We start from the raw sequence: 23,239 nt of genomic DNA, 5'->3' as shown, positions 1-23,239 counted from the left end.
CTGTCGTGGTTGTAGTTTTTTTTAACCTTTTCTTTGTTTTTATTTACCTTTTGTTCATTTACATAAATCCATGTTTACCAGCCTATTTATTTGGACCAAGCGCTCAAGTTGAAAGATTCTTTTTCTAAAAATAGTGAAAGCTTAAGTTTAAATTAATCAATGCAAAAAAAAAAGTTGTATTTTTTTTGTTGTTTTTAAGTGCCCGCTTATGTGTGTAGGTTTTAGGCTCCCGCACTACTGAAGGCAGCACAGTGTTTTCATTTTATCCCTTCACGTGTTCATTTACTGGATGTCACAGATGTGTGTGTGAAGCACCAAAATATGGCGCTATCATTTTCACCCAATCGGCTGCTCGTTTGTAACAGGTTTCAGCTGGCGTCACGGCCGTGGCGGGAACGCGCATTAGGAAAGGAAGGAGGTTGAGAGGCATCGTGATCGCGCTTATCATGTTTGGCTGCTAAGTTCCTCCGGTGTGGAGGCCGATCATTATGGGGGATCCAGGACCCCGAGACGGGATGGACCCTGACCGACCGACGGCTGCGAAGAATTCACTGAGGCGGTTCATACCGGGATAAAAATATTTTGTTGTGAGCAATCATAAACAAGCAGTCAGTGAGCTGCAGAGGAGGCGGTGTTTGCTGGGATTCAATCAGAGCCACTGTTGCGGCTGGTAGGTTAACGAGGAGAGGGGGACGTGAGGAAATTGGGAAGGCAGCACTTTTTAAACACCACGGGATCCGAAGAGCGACGATAATGGATGAATTGTTGATTAGAAGCCGGCCCGGTCAGCCCAACACAGTCGGAGCAGGGTGGGTTTATCCGGTGTGAGATCAGTCGGCTGTAATCTGTTGGCCTCTCCTCCGCCGGGCGGCGATGTCCGCGTTCTGCCTAGACCTGCAGACGTCTGCCGTGGTTTCAGCACCACTGGAGCTGGACAGCGACTGCATGGAGTCCCGGGGTAGCCCCACCGCTCAGGAGCCCGGCGGCTTTCAGGGTCATCCGCTGCGGCACGCCGGTTCCGGAGGCCTCGGGATGGCCTTGGAGGAGGAACTGGCCATGCTTACCGGGGAGCGGGGAGGTGAGGAGCAGCTGTCAGACCCAGACACGCCTGCGGTGGGGCATAACGCAGACTTGCTGTCGCTCTTTCGCCAAAAGGAAAAAGACTTGGTTTTAGCTGCTAAACTCGGCAAAGCGTTGCTGGAGAGAAACCAAGACTTGACCAAGCAATATGAGAAAATGCACAAAGATCTCAACGAGAAATTGGAGGTAATCTAAAGAAAGTACGCCTGACAAGTTTTAATTCAAGTATCGTTTTGGTTTGTGTCAAGTTTAGGCCTTGTTTGGAAACAAACTCAGCAACAAATGCTGCCTGAAGACTTGCAAGTTATGTGCTCCAAGCCTAGTTATAGTATACAGTGTAGATAGGCATGCTGCTCAGTCCAGTCTATGGCTAGAGTGACCAGCACAGCATTCACTATAAACTCATCATGTTTACAACGAAGGCTTCACAGCTGATCTTTTGTTCTTGTTGTTTTCCAAATGTTTCGAACAACCAGGCACATGGGCCGAGAAAAAACAAATCACATGAAAAAACACAGGGACTAATCCTGGCCTAGTGTATCTGCTGTACATCTGTTCATCCCTTTGATCCATATTTATCCTCAGAGAAGCTGAGCCCTAACATCTCCTTATTATTGATGTTGTTTCATTTTTTTTGGCAGTGCTTGATGTTGTTTTGTTTTGAGTCTATGTGATACCTCTTTTTTGTGATTGCTTGATCCTAGGACCATAACAGCTGGCAGCTGCTGGTGGTGCAATGCACATCTGTCCAGAAAAAAGAAGCATCTTATTATCTGAACTGTCACTCCAATAGCTAGGGTCATATCTGTTCAGTGGATTCAACTGGTGTTTCCAGTCTCAACTTTTTTTTGTTTGCTTTTTAACCACCAATACTCTAATGTGTTTGCCCAAGACAGATTTACTTTCTCAGTCCATAGAACCACCAGTATTTGTCATTGTCAAACCCCCAATAGTCTTTTTTGGTACTTGTGTTTAAAGTTAAGGGTTTTAAACATGATGACCTCTTCTTCTTGTCAACATAATGCAGCACCTGGAGCAAGAGAAGCATGAGCTGCGACGGCGTCTGGAAAGCCGGGAGGGGGAATGGGAAGGCCGGGTGGCCGAGCTGGAGACGGATGTCCAGCAGCTGCAGGGCGAGCTGGAGCGACAGCAAGTCCAGCTGAAAGAAGCTGACAGGGACAAGACCAAGGCCATCAGCGAGCTCTCAGAACAGAACCACAGACTGCTGGAGCAACTCAGTAGGGTGAGGAATGCTTCAGCCTGTGTGCTTGTGTGCATGTTTGTGCTTCAAATGTGTTGCTTCAGGCTCCCTGGGCCACCCTCAAGGAAGATTTAGTCTGGGCTTTGACTCATCAAATCACATGGTCTTAAAGCCGCTGTAAATGCCCTTCCACCCCACCTAGAAACACGACTCACAGAAATGCCAGTATGTGCATCTGTGTATCTGAATAAGTGTTTCTCTCTGGCCTGGCTTCAGGGCCAGTGAGGCCACAACTCAGTTTGCCTGGCTGGTATGACATAAGGTGCTCAGCCAAGTGAGGATTCATCACCCCTCAGGTTGGATCTATCTTTATTCAGCCCATCTCTCTCTGACTTCACCTGAATTATGCTAACTCATCAATATAAAAGTGTAGCTTCCAGGTCTTAAGCGGAATAATTTAGAACGATTGGACTGCACACTTATGCAATAGCACTCTGCATATTGACAGGTAATTTGAGTGCAGTTATTATGACTGGCACAGTAGAAAAGGTCTCATAGCAGATCTCCTGACAGACACATTACAGTAGATGAGCACGCAGATGTATAATATAGCAGCGATCGGGGTCACCATGAAAGCTTCAGGCTCTATCCTTGTTGGATATACTGGAAACACATTAGGGTAAACTGAGTCTGACAGCAGGTGGAGACTGACAGAAGTGAGAATGCTAATGTTTGTAGCCAGAGCTGATTAAGCCTTCCTAAGGAGCTCAGTACAACACCTCAATCTGTTCAATCAACATCAAAACAAGCAGCCTCTATTCAGACCGAGTGCACACTTAATTGCTCTATTAGAGTGTCCTTTTATTCACACTGTTCACCTCTGTGATAATTGCACCGCCACTTAATAAACAACGGTTTAATATTATTTATGTTCTGCTTGGTGGTTAAAGGTCATCGTATTTAATAACTGATGTCATTGGAATGCTGTGCTTTCACAGACCAGAATGCTGCTTGTGTTTGTGGCTAGATTTGGTGGCTTGTGGTGTGCCCTGTTCCTTTGCACATGAAATTTGATTGCCCCCTCCCAGAATTGAATTGTCATATCAGTGTAACCGCTGGTGGAGATCATGGGGGGGACGGTGGAGGCCAGATCCCCCTTTCTTTGTGTCGTCTACCTTAATGCATTATCTTAAGTATGATATTTAGCAATGTAACAATATGCCCTGAAGTCCTTTTGTGCTAATTATAGCCGATGAACAACTATATATTCTACATGTTGAAAAAATCGACTCCCCCTCATATGCCTAACAGTGGTTTGGTCCACTTTCTGTCTCCTTTATAACTTCTTTGCTTTTTAAAAGTGACCTTTAAACAAAGGACCTGTGAAGCATCATTCGTTTCATACGCTGCATTTCCTAAGATCCAGTACCTCGCTGTTGAATCAGTGTCGCTGCCATCACTTCTTACAGGCCAGCTATGTGTTAGAGTTCATGTTTATGGAGGCTGGAAGTCTGTCAAGTGGTATGGTTTTATATTTATTTCAGACAGAATTTTATGATTTTTTTTTTTTACTCTTGAAACGCCCCTGATCCTGCTCGTCTCGCACGTGAGAGAAACATACAGCACCTGTCAGGCTAGTGTTATAAAATGAAGGCTGTAAACAGAGGCATCATTGTACTGACTGGTGTCATGTAACTTTACAGTGGGTGCTGAAGCTACAATTAAAGGTGCCCCAAGGCCCCTGTACAGAACAACTGACAGGCCTGTACAGGTGCTTCGATAATGCCTTCACTACTGCCTTTGATGACGCTCAGGATTGTGCTTGTTTCCCCTCCTGGGAGAAAATATGATCTGCTCCCAGGCACATGGGAAAGGCCCAGTGCAGTTGATTTTTAACCCACAGTTTTCCCCCTCATCTTCATCAGGTTAAATCGGCTTCCTGAGCTGTTTTGCTCCAACACCACGATCGCATTGCAATAAAAGGGCGGTGCTGGACAAGTCAGTTACTGTGGATTGCAGCAAAAGTAGGCACTTAGAATAATTAAACTGGATTTAATTTCACTGAAATCCTGGCATGGGAAACTTTGAAGATATTCCCAGAAGTGGTCTGTGTTATGTTTTGAGGAGGACAGCAGATCTTGTGGTCTCAGGGAAATTCACGAGAACAAATTGACTGCATCGATCCAGATCTCATGATTCAGGGTGCTGGGCAGACAGAGGAAGACCTACTGGTTAGTAAAAATAATGAGGTCAGCCACAGTGCTCCCACCATCTCACTTTATTCTTTCTTCTTTGCGTCTTTCTTCTTTTTCTTTCTCTTTCTGTCTGGGCTCATTACTAAGCAATGGCCTGTGACTAAGTAATATTAGCTGTTTACATGTCTGGATGAATGGAGGGAATGTAAGGCTACCCCGAGGAAACTGTGCAGTAGTAAAGCCACAGAAGGCCTTTCATTTTCATCTGACCTGTTTCTTGTAATGGTTAAATTTGCTAGTGAAACAGATTCATAATAAAAGTAGATCTATATGTTGTCCTATTAACCCTGTTAAATAAGTTGGCTAAGTGATAACTAGCTTGTCACTGTTGCGTAAGCCATGCCTCCTAAAAATCACAATGAAGCACGTCTACTAATTGTTTTCAATCACGTTGCTGATTTCTAAAAAAAAAAAAGAAGTTGGGATGCTGTGCAATCATCATTCATTTTTAATTGAAGACATGCCAGATGTCGCAACTGAGAAATTAGATTATATTTCAAAATGTTTCACTTCATTCTGACATAACGTTTGAAAATAGTTGGGACAGTGACACATTTCACTGTGTTGCATCACTTGTTTTACTAAGGTACAGTTGGAAAACTGAAAAGTTGGATTTTGGAAACAAATGCAAAAGTCTAGCGTGTAGGTGGGCGGGCACAGCTCACAAACTATTATTTCTGTTTAGTTTTCATTGTGGAGCCATGTGATTGGATGATGTGCACAATGGTTAATGTGTGGATGGCAGATGTCTCTCTAAACCCTGTGTATAATAAACAGCACTTACGGTGTCTTTGCAAACATGCAAGCCACCTGTGACATCGATCACAGTAACTAATGGACTCTTCTACTGGAATTGATGGTGGGATTTGATCAGTGTGCAGGTGACAAGCAAGACAGTTCGTTAATAGGCCTGCGTGTTTTTGGTTTTTTGTAGTGCTTTAAATTGCATTTGTGAGCTGTTACTTTACTTATTGCACTATTTGTTATGATGAGACAGAGTTTTTCCTCAGAAATATACTGTGCAGTATTGTGGTCACTTAATGTCAAAGAGAAAGTTACATGTTACAGCAGGGCTGGTCATCCAGTTCTAAAGGTCTAATAACACACACAGGTTCAGTACATACTTCTTATAAGGAAGCACAGTATGTCTCTTGACTATCAGTAAGCTGCAAACTGTCCTTGTGACTTATCATAGAGCTGAAATTTCCAGTACCATCAGTAGATAGTCAGGTCATAGTATTCCCAAAGCCTCCACCCAAACAGTGAGATCTCACCAAATACCCCCCCCCTCCCGAACAAACAAACAAACAAAAAACAAACAAATTAAAATCCAAGATATAATATTTTCCTAGTCGTCAATGCACTAAATGTGTTATGTTATCAAAATGTCTGAGTTTCTATATTTGATAAGCTATATTTGAACTGGCCATTCTTGTTTACATTTTACATAGCCTTGCACCTTTTCTTGCAAAAGTGTTATACATCACTGCACAAACAAGTGGACCAGACACAACGCCACGGAAAATCCAGCTTTGTCTCTAATTTAATCACAGAGATCAAAATCAGACCTGTTTGCCAATAAAGCATAAATATATGGATTTACAAAATGTAAGAGCAACAAAAAAAGTAATTGAGAAATCATTAGCATTAATTATATTTGCAGGTTTATTTTAGCTTTTATTTCTCTGGTGAATCACATTAAGGTCAATTTGTGAATTGATCTCAGCTTTTTTAGACAGTTATTTTTTTTAAATGCTAAATATTTCATGATTTATGCTTTTATTTATACATTTGCCCATTAAAAAGTCTGTTTATGTAAAATGGCCAGCTTTTCAGAGGAAGTAAAACCTACAGGCAAATACAAGAAAACAGTGTTATGCTCTTTTAACAACACAGGGATCAGCTCTTAACAGGCTCTTTTCATTTGGCTCCAGTGAGATGACCTTGACAAGCCAGGGCACTTCATAGGAAGTGATGTAAGTCATGGGGTAAGATACGGTCCTGAAGGGATTAGCTATAATCCAAGCTAATAGCCTTGCTATATGCATTAAGTCAGGAACCAAAACAACTTCAATCCATACTCTACTTAATTAATAACAGCAGCAGGTAACGCTGGTATTTGAGCAAAGAAGATCATAAAAATAGTCCCCTCCTTCATGGTTTTCTTCTGTCTGGCCACTATATTTGTGTGTATGTGTTTTGAATGTGTCCAGATCTGACTATTAATGCTATATGTTATTTCAGTGCACTCAGAGAAAATAGGCTGTCATTGATTCAGGAGGTGTGTTCTTGTTTCCGTGGTTCTGGAGTGTCAAGGCAGCCAATCTCATCGGGCTTAATCTGATCAGAGCGAACAAGCAGGAAAAGGGACCTTTCTGTAATTACATTACCACACAGGCTGGGAGAAAGCAGAGGGTGCCCTGACTCTGCCAAAAAAAAGTGTCACGCTTTATGTTTGGGGTCACTTCTACTTCCCTCAACGTTCAGAGTTTACTTATGAAACATGGACTCACCCATGAATGTTGTGTTTGATTCATTTGAGGCTGTACAGGAGGAGTCAGTGCAATTTTTTTCCTCATCACTTGCTTAAATTTACCTGTCAGGTTAGTTCAAACCTTACATTTATAAACTCCAGCCAGTGCTGCTCATCTGTCCATCCGTTTATGGAGCAGTTGCTGGAGCACCTATAAGATCTGCTGTCGCACTCACGTATTGTCACGTGGGATTTGTTATGCAACTGTTTAAGACAGAGGGTTCCTCCTTCCATGGAAGGAACAGCGCTCTGAGAAAGAGAATGCGGAAAATACCACAAGTACTGAGACCCCAAGTCGCAGCTCCGCCAATCCCACTTCTCTGCGGTTGCTATGACAACCAGAGTGACATGCAAATTGAAACCCTCTGTGTTGTTACCATGGGAATGTGCTCTACAGAATGGTACAAGGATACAGATAGTTTGATGCCAGCTTGTGTCACCCAAGACCCTTGATGCACCTGAATCAGGTCCCGCACAGAAAGCCCCAAACAGAATCAGCAGCAGTGACTCTCCTCCTCTTCCTCCTGCCACCTTTGGAAAAGCGAATGTCACGTATTTACCGGAAGTGATGTCCAGAGTAAAGAGGCTTTACAGTAACACGTCTCTCTGTTCAGCCCTACTTTGGTGCCCTGGATTCAGTCGCAGCAGTCTGATTTATTTTCCCCCCAGTTTGTCCTGTCATGTTGATAATACTTGATCTGGAATCTGAGGAGTTTATGCATAGATTAAGTGACTGTTTGGAACTTCACGGTCGATTCTGCGGTTTGCCCAAAACGATTTCAATCTGTCAGCTTGTTGGGCCAGTGGGTCAGATGTCACATTGTGACATTGCTTGTCACACTGGCTCCTGCTACCTGCCCCTGTTTTCCACTCAAAGGCAACGGCACTATGTAGTGTTCATCCAGATAAGTACATCTGGGCTTTTTGACTGAACTAATCAGATCAGACTGTCAAGTATTTGTATGTTTTGCTTTTTCCCAGCAAGTTTTTTGGAATGACATATCCCATACCTGCATTTACATTGTTTGAAAAAGGTGTCCTTTTGTGTTATTTCAGAAAACATGACTGTAGTTTGTCAACAGGTTTACAAAGAGTCAACTACATTGACTACCCAACCAACAAACACTTGTTGAACAAAATGTTAAAAGGACAATTATTACAGTCTAATTAATGACAAACTATGACAAAAAATTCTCTAGTTGAAAGAGCGTGTAGATTTGAGGTATCACACATAAGGAAACACACACACACCTGAGCAGCCCTGAAATATGAAACCACTCAGTTCAGGAAAGAGAAACAAGTGTTACGAGGGGGAAAAACTCCATGGAAATCACATTTAGCCGACAAAACATCCATGAATCTTTGGTGTTTGGGATATAATTTGGAGTTTTTTATCCCTCTGCTTTCCCAAGTTATATACATCCACCGTTGGTTCTTGTAAAAAGTAAAAAGAAGGTTTTCCACACCATATTTTTTCGATTCATAAAAGCTCATTCGGCTCCTTTATTACAGCATGGCACACAAAGCATGCTTGTTTTCAATTCTGTGTTTAAGTACCAGGTGCAAAGCTGACACATGGATAATTAGACCTATAAAAACTAAAGTTATTGCTTAGCCATCACTTAGTCATCACTGCTCTGCCAAGTAGTTCAGTTTATCTACTTGTTGGTAGGATTACTCAAAAAGTTAAGAGATTGTGCTTGTTCAGCTTAGAAGTGATTAAACTTTTAGAGTTAGTTGGAACCTGAATCTTGTTTGCAAATATATCACGAACTTATCTGGATCCAGAGATTATTCTAGACCATCAATACCACAATGTTTTCTGAAGGAAAGCTTGACTTTCACTTTTCAACTTATTTTTACTTTTTGCCCTTCTGATGTAAACATTATTGACTTGTTCTAAAAGAATAACGTATAGCAACCCCCGTTTTCATTATTTAATCCAGGTCATATGCATGCAGGGCAGGATTTGATTGTCCATGAGGCGCTAAGTTCTGTAAATCAGGATTTTTTTTTAGTGCTGTGTGCTTTTGGAATTCATGATGGATTGAAGTGGATGATAAACTGATTTAAAGGTAAATAGGCCTTTGCAGGTAAGCAGTAGAAACATGAGTAGTCATGGTGCTTACACTGTGTTGTTAGGTGCTGTTCAGAGTGGAGCCCCAGAAATGGTCATAATGGCAGCCTGTCCTTAGAGACTTCCCAAAGAACACTGACACCACAAACAGTGCTGCTTTACAAACAGAAGTGAACTAAAATGGCCTGATGCATGTACAGCCCAGCTGTTGAGCCCTTTCATCTCTCTGTGAGCGCCTCAAAAAGCTGCAGCAGCGTGTAGTGCCATCTAGAGGCTTTTATTGATATCGATGCAATAAGTCATCCTCACTTTCATTCAACACTCAGTGATTAAAAGACAACAAAAATAAGGAAATATAAACTGACTTCCTGCTTCTAGTTTTTTTTTTTTTTGTTAGTCCATTTACTCAATTTTCAGTATCTCCTGAGAGAGATAAAGTATGCTTTTTAGGATTTTGCTGTTGCCATGGCAGTGATGATAATGCAAAATGTAGCTTCCTGAGTGCAGCTTTATGCTAATGATGCACAGCCTGGCTCTGTGTGGTCTGATCCCACCTGTCCAATAAGCTCTAGTGATGCACTAAGGCTGCTGCTGCTGCTTCACTGGATTGCACAAATAGCGAGCAGATCATTTCTGTTGTTTGAGGCTTTTAGCAAGGGCCATGACTTGTGGGTGAATTTGTGCTTTTAGAGAACCAGCTATTAAATGCACCATTTACCAAAACAGACTGGGGAGGGCTGATTTACAGCACGTCAGTGTCACTAACACAGTGTGAGTGCAATCTGAACAGCAATGTGTTTGAGTGTCTGCATGTGTTAGCCTCCAATGAGTCACCATGGGGGAGAAAAGACAAAAGAGTTGCAGTGCCAGTATTCTAATTTAAGTTATCAAGTTCTGCAACACGTTAACATTGATTTTTAATTCCAGTATTACCACGAACAACGCTTACATGAGCAACATTTTACAGTGCTAAATTGTATTCTTTCAAACTAAAAGCAGGCCTCTTTTAAGCTCAGTTTCTGTCCTTCCCTTTCTGTCTTTGTCCAGGCTGCAGAGGTGGAGAGGCAGCTGTCCACTCAGGTCCATTCATTACGGGATGACTTCAGGGAGAAGAGTGTGTCCACACGCCAGCACATGACACGACTAGAGACTCTACAGGCTGAGGTCAGCCTTGTGTGCATCCCGTCTACTGTATACATAACTTCATAACAAGTACAGTTGATTGAACATGCACAGAGTGAGAAAACTCCCCCTAAAGCTGACTAGAACTTCTAACAGGAACATTTATCTTAGGTACTTAAGAGTTAAAAAATCATGGTGCCTAGTAGAAGCAATTTAAGTCATTTCTAAGAACTGTACAATTTTTTGAATAAGCTGGTCTGTTCAGATACTTCATTTTGTCCACAACCATGTAGTACACTGTTTTTGACAGGCCCAAGTCAAGTAAGGCAAGTTATACACTTACCAGAAATGTTGGATTTTGCATTTACATTTAAAACGCGTTATGCCAGTCACCACTTATCTAAAAAAAAATTTATACTGAAGATGGCGCTTTAATACGCACCAGCGCCAAACTGTGCCACATGCATGTCACATTAACATCAGTGGTTGATTTAAAAAGGAAAGAAAATCTGCATGGCTAGGCTAAGATTGCTAATCTAGACAGCTAAACTAAAATAGCTAATCTCGCTAAAATAGCTAAATAGCTAGTGTGGACATTGCCCTTGGATGCTGACGATATTCTGCTGGCTGGAAACTATCGCAAACATACACGCAGCTATTTAAATATTTCATATTTTCACTATTTCTTTACTTACAGTGCACTGCATGAAGTCATTCTTGTCAGAGATACACTCACAGGGCACTTCATTAGGTACAACTTGCTAGTTCCCTTTTGATTCAGAGCTGCTTCAATTCTTTGGGGCACAGATTCAAAATGATGCTGGGACCATTCCTCAGAGAATTTGGTCCATATTGACATCATAGCGTCACGCAGTTGCAGCAGGTTTCTCAACTGCACGTTCATAATGAAAATCCTGTTCCACTGCAATCCCAATTTACTCTATTGGATTGTGATTTGGTGACAGCAAAGGTCATTTAAGTACAGCCAACCAGTTTGAGATCATTTGAGTTTTGTGACATACTCTGACCTTTAATGGATGGACGTGGTCAGGAACAATACTCAAGTAGGCTTTGGCATATAATTAATACTCCATGTGTAATAGGAGTAATTCATAAAAGGGGCTAAAATGTGCCAAGAAAATATCCCCACACCATTAAACCACCAATTCCAGCTTGACCTGCTGATTCATGACAGGATGGATCCATACCTTCATGTTATTTACTCTAAATTCCAACCCTACCATCCGAACGTTGCAGCAGAAATCAGGACTCATCAGACCGGGCAACACTTTTCCAGTCTTGTCCAATTTTGGTGAGCCAGTGTGAATTGTAGCCTCACTTTCCTATTTTTAGTTAACAAAAGAGATACCTGGTGTGGTCTTCTGTTGCTGTAACTCATCTGCTTCAAGGTTTGACAAGCTGTAAGTCAGCGATGCCCTCATCCTTCCCTTAGCCTCAGCCTAAAGCAGCTTTCCACTGACATGGGATATCAGCAAGAAATTGCTCATTTATTGGGATTTTCCCAGTAGGGTTTTTGAAATATTTAGACCATGTAGACCAGGGAGTGTATATAAGAAAACAGCCTCTAAAGTGAAACCACTGCGTGTCTCACCTGAGGCTTTATCTAGGGCTTTGTTATGAGTTACAGCACAGTCTATGGTCCATCTTTTATTTAGTTAGTATAGCGAGTTCAAAGATTTAAGTGGGAGACTCGAGATGCATCATTAGTTTTAATTGTAATCGATCGCGAGGTAGGTAAGTATAAATGTTGCTGTTTATCTGACATCCGGTCCCCTCACTTTGCTTGCCTAATGATGATGACTTTAAAGAGTCAGTATGCCATTATCTTGCAATTACCACCTGTAGCCACAGTGTCCACTTGTTCAATAAAAGTCACAGTCATGCTTTAAAGTCTCCACTAATGATAAAAAGAAAAAGAAAAGTCTTTCTTCCCTTAATAAATTATTTTTTTCTCAGGGGATGATCATCACTTTGAACTCGAGGCACTTGTGTGATTTCTTTCCTTTCTTCTTTATCTTTTTCGCCTTTCTCACCATTTCCCATTCCCCTCACCCTCCTTCCTTCTTGGTTGGAGCAGCAAGGGCTAGAAGTGAGTGGTTCCCCTGCACCGTCTCTCAGCCTGACTGCATGCTGCATGTGACACACTGTAAAACAGCAGGAACAGCGAAGGCGCTGATATTTGTTTTGATTTTTGCAATTGCCTGTCATGTGTCTTGATGATGGGGCAAAGTGCTGACTCTTTTCACCTTTATAGTATGTAATATGTTATGTGCGCAGCATTTGTGCCGATCCCTGTTTCCGAGGCCAAGCTTGGATACTTTTTGTTTTTGTTTTTATCAGAGCATGAGCTGTGTTGTGATGTCAGTTGTGCCATATCTGAATGGATATGTCCTCTACGTCAGTGCTGTAAGAGTTCAGGTTGTTCCGCAGCTTCTCTTCAAAGCCAGGGAGAAAACACCCAGACTGCAGAGCTTGTGCTATAATTGGGAGAAAAGGCTCCTGCTCTATATTTAGAGATACTGCAATGTCTGGGTGCTCCCCCTATTCCAATGCTTTGCCTTTATATGACATGTTCTTGATGACTAATGGCTTTTTGGTCTGTTAGGGTGAAAGCAGAGACTACCCAAAATATCCAGAACCTGATCACGTAGATGCACATGTGCCAGTAAAAACAACTGTTCTGCATGAAAGCTCCCTGTGCTGCGAAGTAGGTTATCAGATGTAGGTCAGAAGCAGGAGGGATAAAAAATGAGCAGAGCTGATGTTTGTTTAATGGGCAAAGCTGCTCAGGCAGCTGCAAGGGAAGACAATTCATGAAGTCTATCTTGTGTCTTCAATATAAGGCCATTACACAGGCACGGTAAGCAGTACACTGCTATGAAACTTTGTGTAGATGCTAAAGCATCACCAAAACATTCCTGAAGACGAGGGTGGCGACCAATGCAGACACCCGTGCTAGGCAACGAACATTCTTTAGGCCAGTGGGAGTGCTTTTAATCTTGTGTAAGAGCCCAGCTTCCCTCACAGGCAGGGAAAAAACAATATGCAGCCTTTAATCAGGTCCATAGCTGCCCATTTGTTTGCGATCGACCAGGAAATCTGAGCAATCCTTGGATTCTAAATGTAACGCCTGCTTCCCACAGCGCAGGGTCTAACTGTCACTGTTTGAAATGCTAGATTAAGATGCTGTCAGAACGGAAGATGGAGTCGGAGCACCGAGTGCACGCCATGCTCGAGGAGAACGAGTTGCTGCAGAATACTGTGGATGAGCTCCGGGAGAGGACGCTGGTGCTGGAGAAGCAGTGTCACGAGAAGGACCTCCAGGTACGGACACATAAATGAAGCTTCGGGGAATAATTGCTACCTTAGTAGATAGTGTACATTATTCCTATTATTATTATTACAAATGATTAGAGTGGTTTTAGAATATTTTGCTTTCCCTTATTTTCTTTCATATCTAGCTATTACAGTAGTGGTATTGTATATACACTATTACATCAGTGTATAAACAAGTAATCCCTGTGAGTTTTTATGTGCATAGCCAACCCGAAAAAAGTTACTTAAAAGAAGGAGAAAGGGAGGTAAAACTTGTTTCAGACAGTGGAGGCGCTGATGAACTCCACTAAGGTTCAGTATTGCATAAATAACAATGATTTTGAACTATCTATCATCCAGAGCTACTCTAATATAGCCCAAGTATAAAAATATAGAGTTGGAAATTAGATGAATGCCACTGTTAAGTCTTAGTTAACTCCTTTCTCGTGTCCAGTTGCGGCAGAGCCAGCTGGAGCTGCTGGAGGTTCAGGTGTCCCACAGGCAGCTGGCCGCTAGGTTGGAGGAGCTGACGGAGGAGCACAGCCTCCAAACTCTTACCCCCCATCCTTCCAGCCTGCTGTGTGAGATAGAGCAAAGTATGGAGCAGGAGGAGCAGGAGCAGGAGAGGGAGCAGGTAGCGATGTTTATGACTGCCTGATCGTATCCACAGTCAGTTTGTTTAAACTCGCTGTGAGCATCAGCAGTGTTGGTGACTAATAATCTAAACTATCTTGTCTTGTTGATCAATCAGCTACGTCTTCAGCTATGGGAGGCCTACTGTGAAGTTCGCTCACTTTGCTCTCATCTGCGGGGAAACGATGTCACGGATTCAGCGCTGTCCACTGACTCCTCCATGGACGAGTCCTCTGAGACTTCCTCAGCCAAGGATGTGCCTACTGGGAGCCTCCACACCAGCTTGCTAGAGCTACGGAGGCTCACTCAGAATCTGCTGGATGGCAATGAGTCTACGGTAATGAGCAACACGCTGGCAGTCAGCATTGTTGCTGTTAGACTAATATTAGGTGTTACCTGAAAAAGTGAGATAATGACTAATTTTGGACTACTAGTAATTTTTGGCGATTGAATTATTTCAAAAGAAGAACTATTTATGTAGTACTGTACACAGCAATACAGCATCTTATTTTCTGTGTGACAAAAGTCTTGAGCCACTGCTTGTTCTCATCAATAGTTCTCCAGGCTTTTCAGAGGAATACTTCTTTTGTTTGCTAAGTCACCTAACACTGACCTGTGAATCATTCAAGCATAAGAAAGGTACACAAGGAAGGAACAACAGACAAAGAAATCCATTTTAAATTTTATCTTTAGGCCCTTTGGTGCTAGCAGTCTGTCACAGAAACATTTGATATAACTATTAGATGAAACTTGGCACTTGGTGTGCAGTGTGTCCTAAAAAAATCTGAGGAAACTGGATAAGTGGAAGTTGTGGGCCTAAGCCAGCTGTGTCCAACTCCAGGCCTCAAGGGCCCTGCAGGTTTTAGATAGCACCCTGGGTCAACACACCTGAATCAAATGATTAGTTCATTACCAGGAGAACTTCAAAACATGTTGAGGAGGTAATTTATCCATTTAAATCAGCTGTGTTGGATCAAAGACACATCTAAAACCTGCAGGACACCGGGCCTTGAGGCCTGGATTTGGACACCCCTGGCCTAAGCTATCTGCAGAAGTTGGGCAGTATCCCAGAGTCACATCCTTCAGAAACAGGAAAGACCTGACACAGGACCTGAGAAGCCCCATCAGAAATGGTCTCAGTTGAAGGGTAGCTGTCAGGAAGCCATACTTAGGGATGGGAAACAGTCTTATGGAGTCATGAATCTAAATTTGAAGTATTTGGTTCAAATTATCATCAGTATGTATGGAGGAGGCCAGGAGACAGGTACACTGAATGTCTACAGACTTTCCCACTACTCTGTTTTTATGTTAAACAGGCAATGCTCACCTCACTTTGTCTTTACAATATGTAATGCATATTTTTAGCATTAAAGAAGTCATCGTCACTTTACACATGAGTTCCTTTCTCATAAAGCCGATACTGTCCACGGTAAGTCTTTGTTGTAACGTGTTTGCTTTGTGTGCAAAGGGCTCACGGCGTAGTGATGAGGAGGCTCTGGAGGAGCAGGTGAGGAAACTGGGAGAAGAGTTGCGGGAAGTCAGAGAGCTGTATGAGACGGAGCAGGACAAAACACGCGGCAATGAAGAGGAGCTGCTGCAGCTGCACAACCAGGTAAAACAACCATGTGTGTGCATCATGTATGTGCATCATGTATGTGCATGTTAGTCAGAGATTTAGATAATAAATGTAGCTGAAGTCAAGATCCTTTCCTGTCTTTCTGGGGTAATAACGCTGCATTAAGGAGTTTCTCATGTCTAACACTGTGATGACGTAGTGCAGCAGATGTAGTCCTCACCCTGTCGCGCATCAGTTTGAATTTGATGCATGCTTTTTCTAATGTGGGACATTGCTTCAACCTTGTTCAACCTTCTCTCTGCCAGGACAGCTCACGCTCTCCTGTGGGTTTAAAATGCCGTCTTGCGTGATTTAAATGACACAAGCTGCTCACGCACTCCATCCTCTGCCGAACTAGGTCAAACAAATATCTCGCCCATGAGCACCATGTTGTCTAACTTTGCCATTAAACCGTGCACCCTGAATACATGGCCTCAATCTCACAGGGATGTTTCATTCGCATTCACTCTGCATGATCCACAGGTGGCGCTGCTCTCTGTAGAGATGCGCTCTCTCCGAGAAGAGAACGAGCGAATGAGGACAATGGCTGATGTTCGAGAACCCAGCGAGCAGCTCCAGAGTGCGATCAGAGACCGAGACGATGCCATAGCTAAGTAAGACTGTGCGATTTCACAACTAGCTTAGTCCTTTATCACTACTTCAACAGGTGTATGCACGGGTTTAGTAAGTTCATTTTGCTGCTGAAAAGATTACAAGTTTTATCTTTTTACTGTATTTACATTAAATTTATGCCTCAGTTCATCAAACAGTGCGACAGCGCTTGAATTTTTTTCAAGTTATAATATAATGAAATATTTTCAGCCATCATTTCAGATCTTAATCATATGTTTGATAACTGAATTATCAAGTCTGTTAATCCCTAACCCTAAACCTTATTATTCTAGAGTCTAGATAGATGGAAAAAAACAGTTCTAGAGCAGCTGTCCCCAACCCCCGGGCCACGGATCGGTACCGGTCCGTGAGTCGTTTGGTACCGGGCCGCGAGAGTTGAGGCTCAGGTGTGAAATTTATGGTTTTCAGGGTTTTTAATCTTTTTTTTTTTAATCGTTAACTCAGTTTTCCTGGGTCTTTTCCATGTATTATAAATAAATCTTCTTTTTTTTTATACTTACCGGTGCCGTGTTTTTGTTTTTTTTCCCACGACACCTTAAAGGCAGGTCTGTGAAAACATTGTTGGACATAAACCGGCCCGTGGCGCTAAAAACGTTGGGGACCGCTGTTCTAGACCATAATGTCATGATCTAGAACTGTGACATACATGCTGACAAAGTGCTCTTATCCATCTAAAATCTGCTGCTTGTGCAAGTACAAATTGATACAGCATATATTCAACATAACTGTGAGGTTTGCTGCAAGAAGTCAACTTATTCTGTCACTGAGTAATGACTGATTTGTGTGGCAAAGTGCCAGAGCTGACTTTGTGCGTGGCCTTCATTCATATTGTTGTGTGTGTGTGTCTGTGTGTGTGTCTGTGTGTGTGTCTTGCAGGAAGAAAGCGGTAGAAATGGAGCTGGCCAAATGTAAAATAGACATCATGTCTCTGAACAGCCAGCTGTTGGACGCCATCCAGCAGAAGCTCAATTTGTCGCAGCAGCTGGAGGCTTGGCAGGTGGGTCAAAGGCTATATTCAGCATTTTTTTTTTTTTTTGGAACAGCTCATTTTATAAACATAAGTTACGTAAATGCCAACGCAATAAAAGATGAAGTGCGACTAAATTAGGTTTGGACAACTTTAAATACACTTATACATGAATAAAATGCATCTAGCTGCTAGAACAGTTTGTCCATCCCCCCTGTCTTCGCTGTAGCTTGTGTCAGTCTGTTACCTTAAAGCCACTCACAGCATCTGTGTATTCAAACTGAGCTACTCACTTTACTGCGGAGGGAGAGTGTCAGTTTCTCATCTGTGATGGACAAAAGTAAAGGAACATTACAGTGCTGTGTAAAAGTCTTGAGCCAATATTTATTTATTTTTTGCTTCTAAGGAGCCAGAATTTCTGGTAATTTTTTAAAGTGGTCTCAAGGAAAAGTTCTCCAGGATTTCTGAGTCTTTTAAAGGTTTTAACACTGAGCCATGAAACAGTCAAGCATTAAAAAAAGCACCTAACTCAAGGGAGGAACCAGTGATATCTTCAAATAACAGACAACCTGGTGAAGACTGAATTTTAAATGTTATCTTTAGGAACTTTGCAACTTGCAGTCTGTTGCAACCCTCCTTTAAACTTCAGGCTATCAGAAAGTCATGTCCTTAAGATATCAGAAAAACATCCAGCAAAGACCTGACACAGGACCTGAGGGATCCGGCATCTGGCCCTTCAGTTGAGTCATCTACTGTTTGATGAAGTGTTGTATGGGTGGAGGGTGGCTGTCAAGAAACCATTCTTACAGAAGGGAAACAGGGAGAAAAGACTCTAGTAAATTACACAAGAACTGGACTGAAAATAAGTGGCAACAGGTCTTATTGAGTGATGAATCCAAATTTGAAAATTTTGGTCCAATTCCTTATCAATAGACAACTTAAAGAAATTGGAAGATTTAGATTTTGTGTGACATTTTGAACAGTTCAAGTTGTGTTGAAGAATAAAGTCAGTGATAACAAATATTGACTTTCAAGATTGTGTTTCAATAAATTTCTACCCCCACCCACAAGGGGTGACTCAACACTTTTACACAGTACTGTATTAGACTTTTTGCTTGAACATATTGTGTGTGTGTGTGTGTGTGTGTGTGTGTGTGTGTGTGTGTGTGTGTGTTCCCTCCCCATCCCCTTTATCTGTAACAAGCTGCTCTTTCCTCTCTCTCCTCCCTACCCACAGTTTGCCTCCTCAGGGCTCTTTACTGTTTGGCTCTTGTGGTTTCTGATCTAGTGGCCTTTCTCAGCTTCTGTACCACCCCTTCTCCCCTGTGGTACCCACCCCCCCTCCTGCCTTAGAGGTGAGCCCGGGCAGTGCCATCTCACCGTTTTACCTCGCACCAACTAAACCAGCCACCGCTGAGCCATTCCATGCCAAGAGAAATGCCCATTTCAGCTCTTTTTTCCCTCCCCATCTGAAACCATTAGCCAGCACAGAGAACCATCTAAACCCACCACCTCCTCTCTTACCACCTGTTTGTGTCCTCTCTGCTTTCACTTGCATATGCCGGTCCACTGGTCAGCTTACCTGTTGAGAGAACACCCCTTTCAGAAGTGCAGATCACTTCATCAATTCACATATTTGAATTGTGTATGGTTATATTTATGCTACTGTATGTCGGTGACATTAGCGGATAAATTAAATTATGGTTGTTTTTTTTCCCAGGTACCGAGTGTAAGTCTCAGTCTGACATCACAATTGGTTCCCACTTTATTAAACAGCTTGTTACTGCCCTCTGGTGGCTTTATACCTCAACAACAACAACCAAGAATGAATCTGGCATCAGATTCAAAGTGTTTGGTGCAGTTCAGAACAGTGGACTCTTACACAATGTGCCAAAATTATGCTTGTTTTATTCTTTTTTTTCTTCAATCCTTTACTTTGTTTAGTGAATTGCTGAATAATTTTAAATTCCCATGCCTCTCAAAAATGATTTAAATAATGTATTCTGAGGGGAAACTATAATAATACAATAGAATAATCCTTTAATTGTCCCACAAGGGGAACTTTGGTTGTATCAGCAGCAAAACAAAAAACACACATATACAAAAAAGAACAGGACACAGAACAGAAAAATCTACCACAGGTGAAAGGTAATGGTGGTGTTTCTATAATTACTATCCAACAGGTAACTTGTTCAGTGGGTCCAATATTTCCAGAAGTGCTTGTAACATCTCACCGCACGCCCTCTCCTCATGACCTTTCCTTCTTGTCATTCACTCATTTACCTTTCTGCTTTTAGGATGATATGCACAGAGTGATTGACCAGCAGCTGATGGACAAGCACCAGGACGAGTGGCGCGCAGCCCCTACATCTCTGTCGGGGTCGTCCGTAACCCACAGGGGTCAGTCCTCAAGAAGAGCTCAGCGTATCTCCGACCGGGACAAGAGACTTTTCTCTTTTTTCAAAAAGAACTGAACCCTATCATGCTGGCCCTGAGCACAGTCGACAGACGCAGACGGACGAGGTGCAGGACAAGGAGGGTAGTGACATCACAATACAGGGGGTAAAAACACAGCCAAAGACAGGCAGTGGCACATGCACACTGAGGTTTTTTTTATTTTATTTGGGGGGTGGGGGTGGGGGGTGTCATTTTGCACTTTATCTGTCCCATTATTATTCCCCTAGTGATTAATTGGTGACTGCTGACAGTGAGTGAAATGTTGAGAACTTCCCCAGAGGCTTTGGCTTAAGGCCCCTCAAATAGAAAGCTATTGATCTTACAGAGCATGAACAGGGTCATGAAATGTACCTCCAGAAGGGGAGGTTTCCTTGTAGTGCCTAAAACTATCTCTACTACCCCACTGCCAACTCTGTAGAGAAAGAAGACTATTTATGAACTCTTACTGTATGCATCCCAGTTAGCAGGCCAAGGAGTCTGGGGAAAGACGGGCAGATTCGTGGGACCAGGCAGGATCACGAAGAAAAGATGAGGATAGTTGGAGAAAGCTATAAGTCTATAATACTATAAGACATGACAGAATATGATTGCTATCCTCTAGGTACAGAGCAACAATGCTCCAGTCAGCCCATGTGATCTCTCAGGTTTATTCATTTGTTCAGGGGAACATGAGGCTTGATGTATCAGGAATATAGAGTGTTGTTTACTTGGCTTAAGTGAGTGGGGGGGGGAGCCCCATCATTTATAGCCCCACATCCAAACACTCAGAGTAAGAAAAGATATCTCTACAGGGGTATCACAAATATATACATACACTATTAAAGCTGCACTAAGCAATATTTTTATAGAAACAAATAGCTTAACGTTTGTTTGCTTTTTCTCATTAAATCCACCAAGACATCACTATCTTTGTTCCATTATTTTGATTCCAACTTTTTTGGCCCTGAAATTTATTTGGCACAAAGAAACGTATTTTTAAAACGACTGCTAATGCTACAGCCCATTGCCCAATGGATCAGTGAACAATAGACTTTATAGAAAATTCTGGACTCTATAGTTTTGAAACTTCAATTTAAGCATTTTGGCCACTGCATGTTGTGTTTTTGGAGCCAGAGCTTGGATCAGAGGCTGGAGTGCTAAGTCATGCTAGCATGATTAGCAAACTGCATCGATAAGCTAATTAGTGCTAAGGAGCATTAAGAACATACCAGAAATTCATTAACCAAAACTCCAGCAGATGTTCTGTATGGCACAGCTGCCGTATATGTTTTCAGAAGATTCTACTTAAAAAAGTTCAAAAAGAAAAGAAACCACATATATGGTGTTTAGCTCAATTTAGCAGAGGTGAAGCCTAGTAGCTATACAGCTTCTAGCTAGCTGTTAGCACACCTGCTAGTCAAAAAGTCTACACCCAAGTTTTGCCTTGGGTTTATACCCTAATGGAAGAGTTAATTATAAGGCTGTAAACATGGATTTTAACATCCATGTTAACATGAGACTTTAGGGGAATCACTCACTTTTGGAGCCATCGTTAAGTGACTGCTGCAGGTAGTTTTTGGAACTGCTTTTTCAGCTCTGGGGATGTGGTCATGTTGCCAAACAATTTTAATAAAATGTGACATTATGTGTTTTTGAAGTATTTGCAGATAGTTCCATTTGCAACAGTTGGTTTAGTTTTAAAGAAATTATTTTTCCATTGAAAGCAGGAGAAGAAACTCAAGTTTTTTTTTTGTATAATGCAACCAACACTCTCCGACACCTCTCCAGCCTACCTTTTACCTGTTGTACTTTACAACACTTTTTTCGGGTTAGTGTAACTTTCTAGCTTCCTAACCCAAAAAGAAAAGGATCATAATATTTGTATTATATTAAGAGAATATCTGAATTGCGTGAATGTGTAATGATCTGTGTTATGAACACAGTCAGGCCTCCATGTTCACCTCTGACACCTGAATAAACCTTTGGGTAGCTCAAGTAATTTACAAAGTCTGTCCAGCTGTTATTTTTCTACATTTGATGTTATATTTAAGATTTAAAAATGTATAATTTTTTTTAAATGATAATCTACTGTTGAATGTTGTCCCCATGATGTCAATCATCTTCCTAGTTGACCAAAATTTCCAATATGTTTACATCAGCTTGAGAAGAAGGCAGAACTGCTGTATGTAGAGTGCTCATCAGCTCTCTGTGTCAACGTGTTGAATTTCGCATTGTTAAAAGGCATGTCAGTGTACAGTAACTCCACAAAACGTCCTCCACAGTGGTCAGCATTTGCTGCTATGCTTTGCGTTTACCACTATCAGAGAAGTTCTACCTCCATTCTCATTGCTTCAGTACTTCACGGGCACTTTGATTTCTCGGCCGCGGGCTTCCGTTCTTTCCGTAGGTGACGTCTGTCGTCGAAAAGCAGGCGTTGACCTGAAAATGCATGGACGACTCCCAGTGTGGTGCAGCGATGTCTCTCATGTATGTCTGTGTTTGAACTCACGTCTAACGCAGCTGCGCAAACCTATGCAGATGTCTTTGTGTTGTCTCAGCTGGTTGTAGGGGGAGGATCAACCCAAAGAGTGATTTTTATATATATAAAAAAAGGAATAGGTTTGGATGAAATTGATATATTTATATGACAAAAAATGTGTACCTTTTGAATGAAAGTCTTTTTGTAGACAGAAGAACACCTGTATAATGTTGTTTGTAGACTGTATTTTATTTTCTTCTGTTTTTGTTGTTCTGGTGTGGCATGCAGTTGAGATTATAGTCCCAGTCAAGTCAATCCCAGGAGATCAAACAACCTAAACTTTGCATCATATCTACAGTAAACCCTTAAAAACATCACCTCACTTCAGTTTATCTGACACGTTCTCATACAACTTTTTGACAAGGCATCCCATATAAATGGTCCATAAAATATCAGGAGTAGTTTAACTACCACTAAATTGCTTACTAATGCTTTAGGGATTAGTTATGAGCATTGGTTGAGATTTTAAGTTTGATTGAGAAATATTAAACTGCTAATACCAACTTCCTGTTGGTAGCTCTTTGTTTAGATGTGACTATGTGTCTGAGTGCAAATATGACATTTATGACATATTCCTTTAGAAGTCCTGTGTAAATGAATCAACAGGCCACTTGCTCATAACACAGAAATAGGTGACTTATTTTAAAGATCCCAATAAGAGTCTGCATAAGGTATTACCAATAATCAGTGATAGTTTTTTGACCTTTAATGCAGCCTTTGAAAAATCCCTCCATTTAGGGGTGTCTTATCACAAAGTTCTTTCCTGCTTTGTTTGATGTGTTGTGATCAGAAACGTGTTCCCCCTTCTGGCA

At 41.9% G+C, this 23,239-nt stretch overlaps 1 protein-coding gene across 3 annotated transcripts; it reads left to right on the top strand.

The window, feature by feature from the left end:
- Positions 1-439: 439 nt before the first annotated feature.
- On the top strand, positions 440-23,079 carry bicdl1 (BICD family like cargo adaptor 1). 3 transcript variants are annotated; one of them, XR_312062.1, is made up of 12 exons: positions 440-1,266; positions 2,108-2,323; positions 10,194-10,310; positions 12,367-12,378; positions 13,467-13,613; positions 14,059-14,238; positions 14,356-14,574; positions 15,706-15,849; positions 16,336-16,466; positions 17,362-17,482; positions 18,690-18,807; positions 19,750-19,811. XR_312062.1 is itself a non-coding variant. In XM_005746067.1 (11 exons), the coding sequence occupies exons 1-11, from the start codon at positions 874-876 to the stop codon at positions 19,924-19,926; spliced, it is 1,857 nt and encodes a 618-aa protein (XP_005746124.1). In that variant the 5' UTR covers positions 440-873; the 3' UTR covers positions 19,927-23,079. The 3 variants fall into 3 exon arrangements, 2 of the variants coding, with proteins under 2 accessions (XP_005746124.1, XP_005746125.1); XM_005746067.1 differs by lacking the exon at positions 18,690-18,807 and having other exon boundaries at positions 19,750-23,079; XM_005746068.1 differs by lacking the exons at positions 12,367-12,378; positions 18,690-18,807 and having other exon boundaries at positions 19,750-23,079.
- The last annotated feature ends 160 nt before the right edge of the window (positions 23,080-23,239 follow it).

This window comes from Pundamilia nyererei, unplaced genomic scaffold (assembly GCF_000239375.1).
Source record: "Pundamilia nyererei isolate P.nyererei 1_Seehausen unplaced genomic scaffold, PunNye1.0 scaffold00172, whole genome shotgun sequence".
Classification (NCBI taxonomy): Eukaryota; Metazoa; Chordata; class Actinopteri; order Cichliformes; family Cichlidae; genus Pundamilia; species Pundamilia nyererei.
The sequence above is the reverse complement of the archived record's forward strand: the minus strand, read 5'-3'. Positions and strand labels throughout refer to the sequence as shown.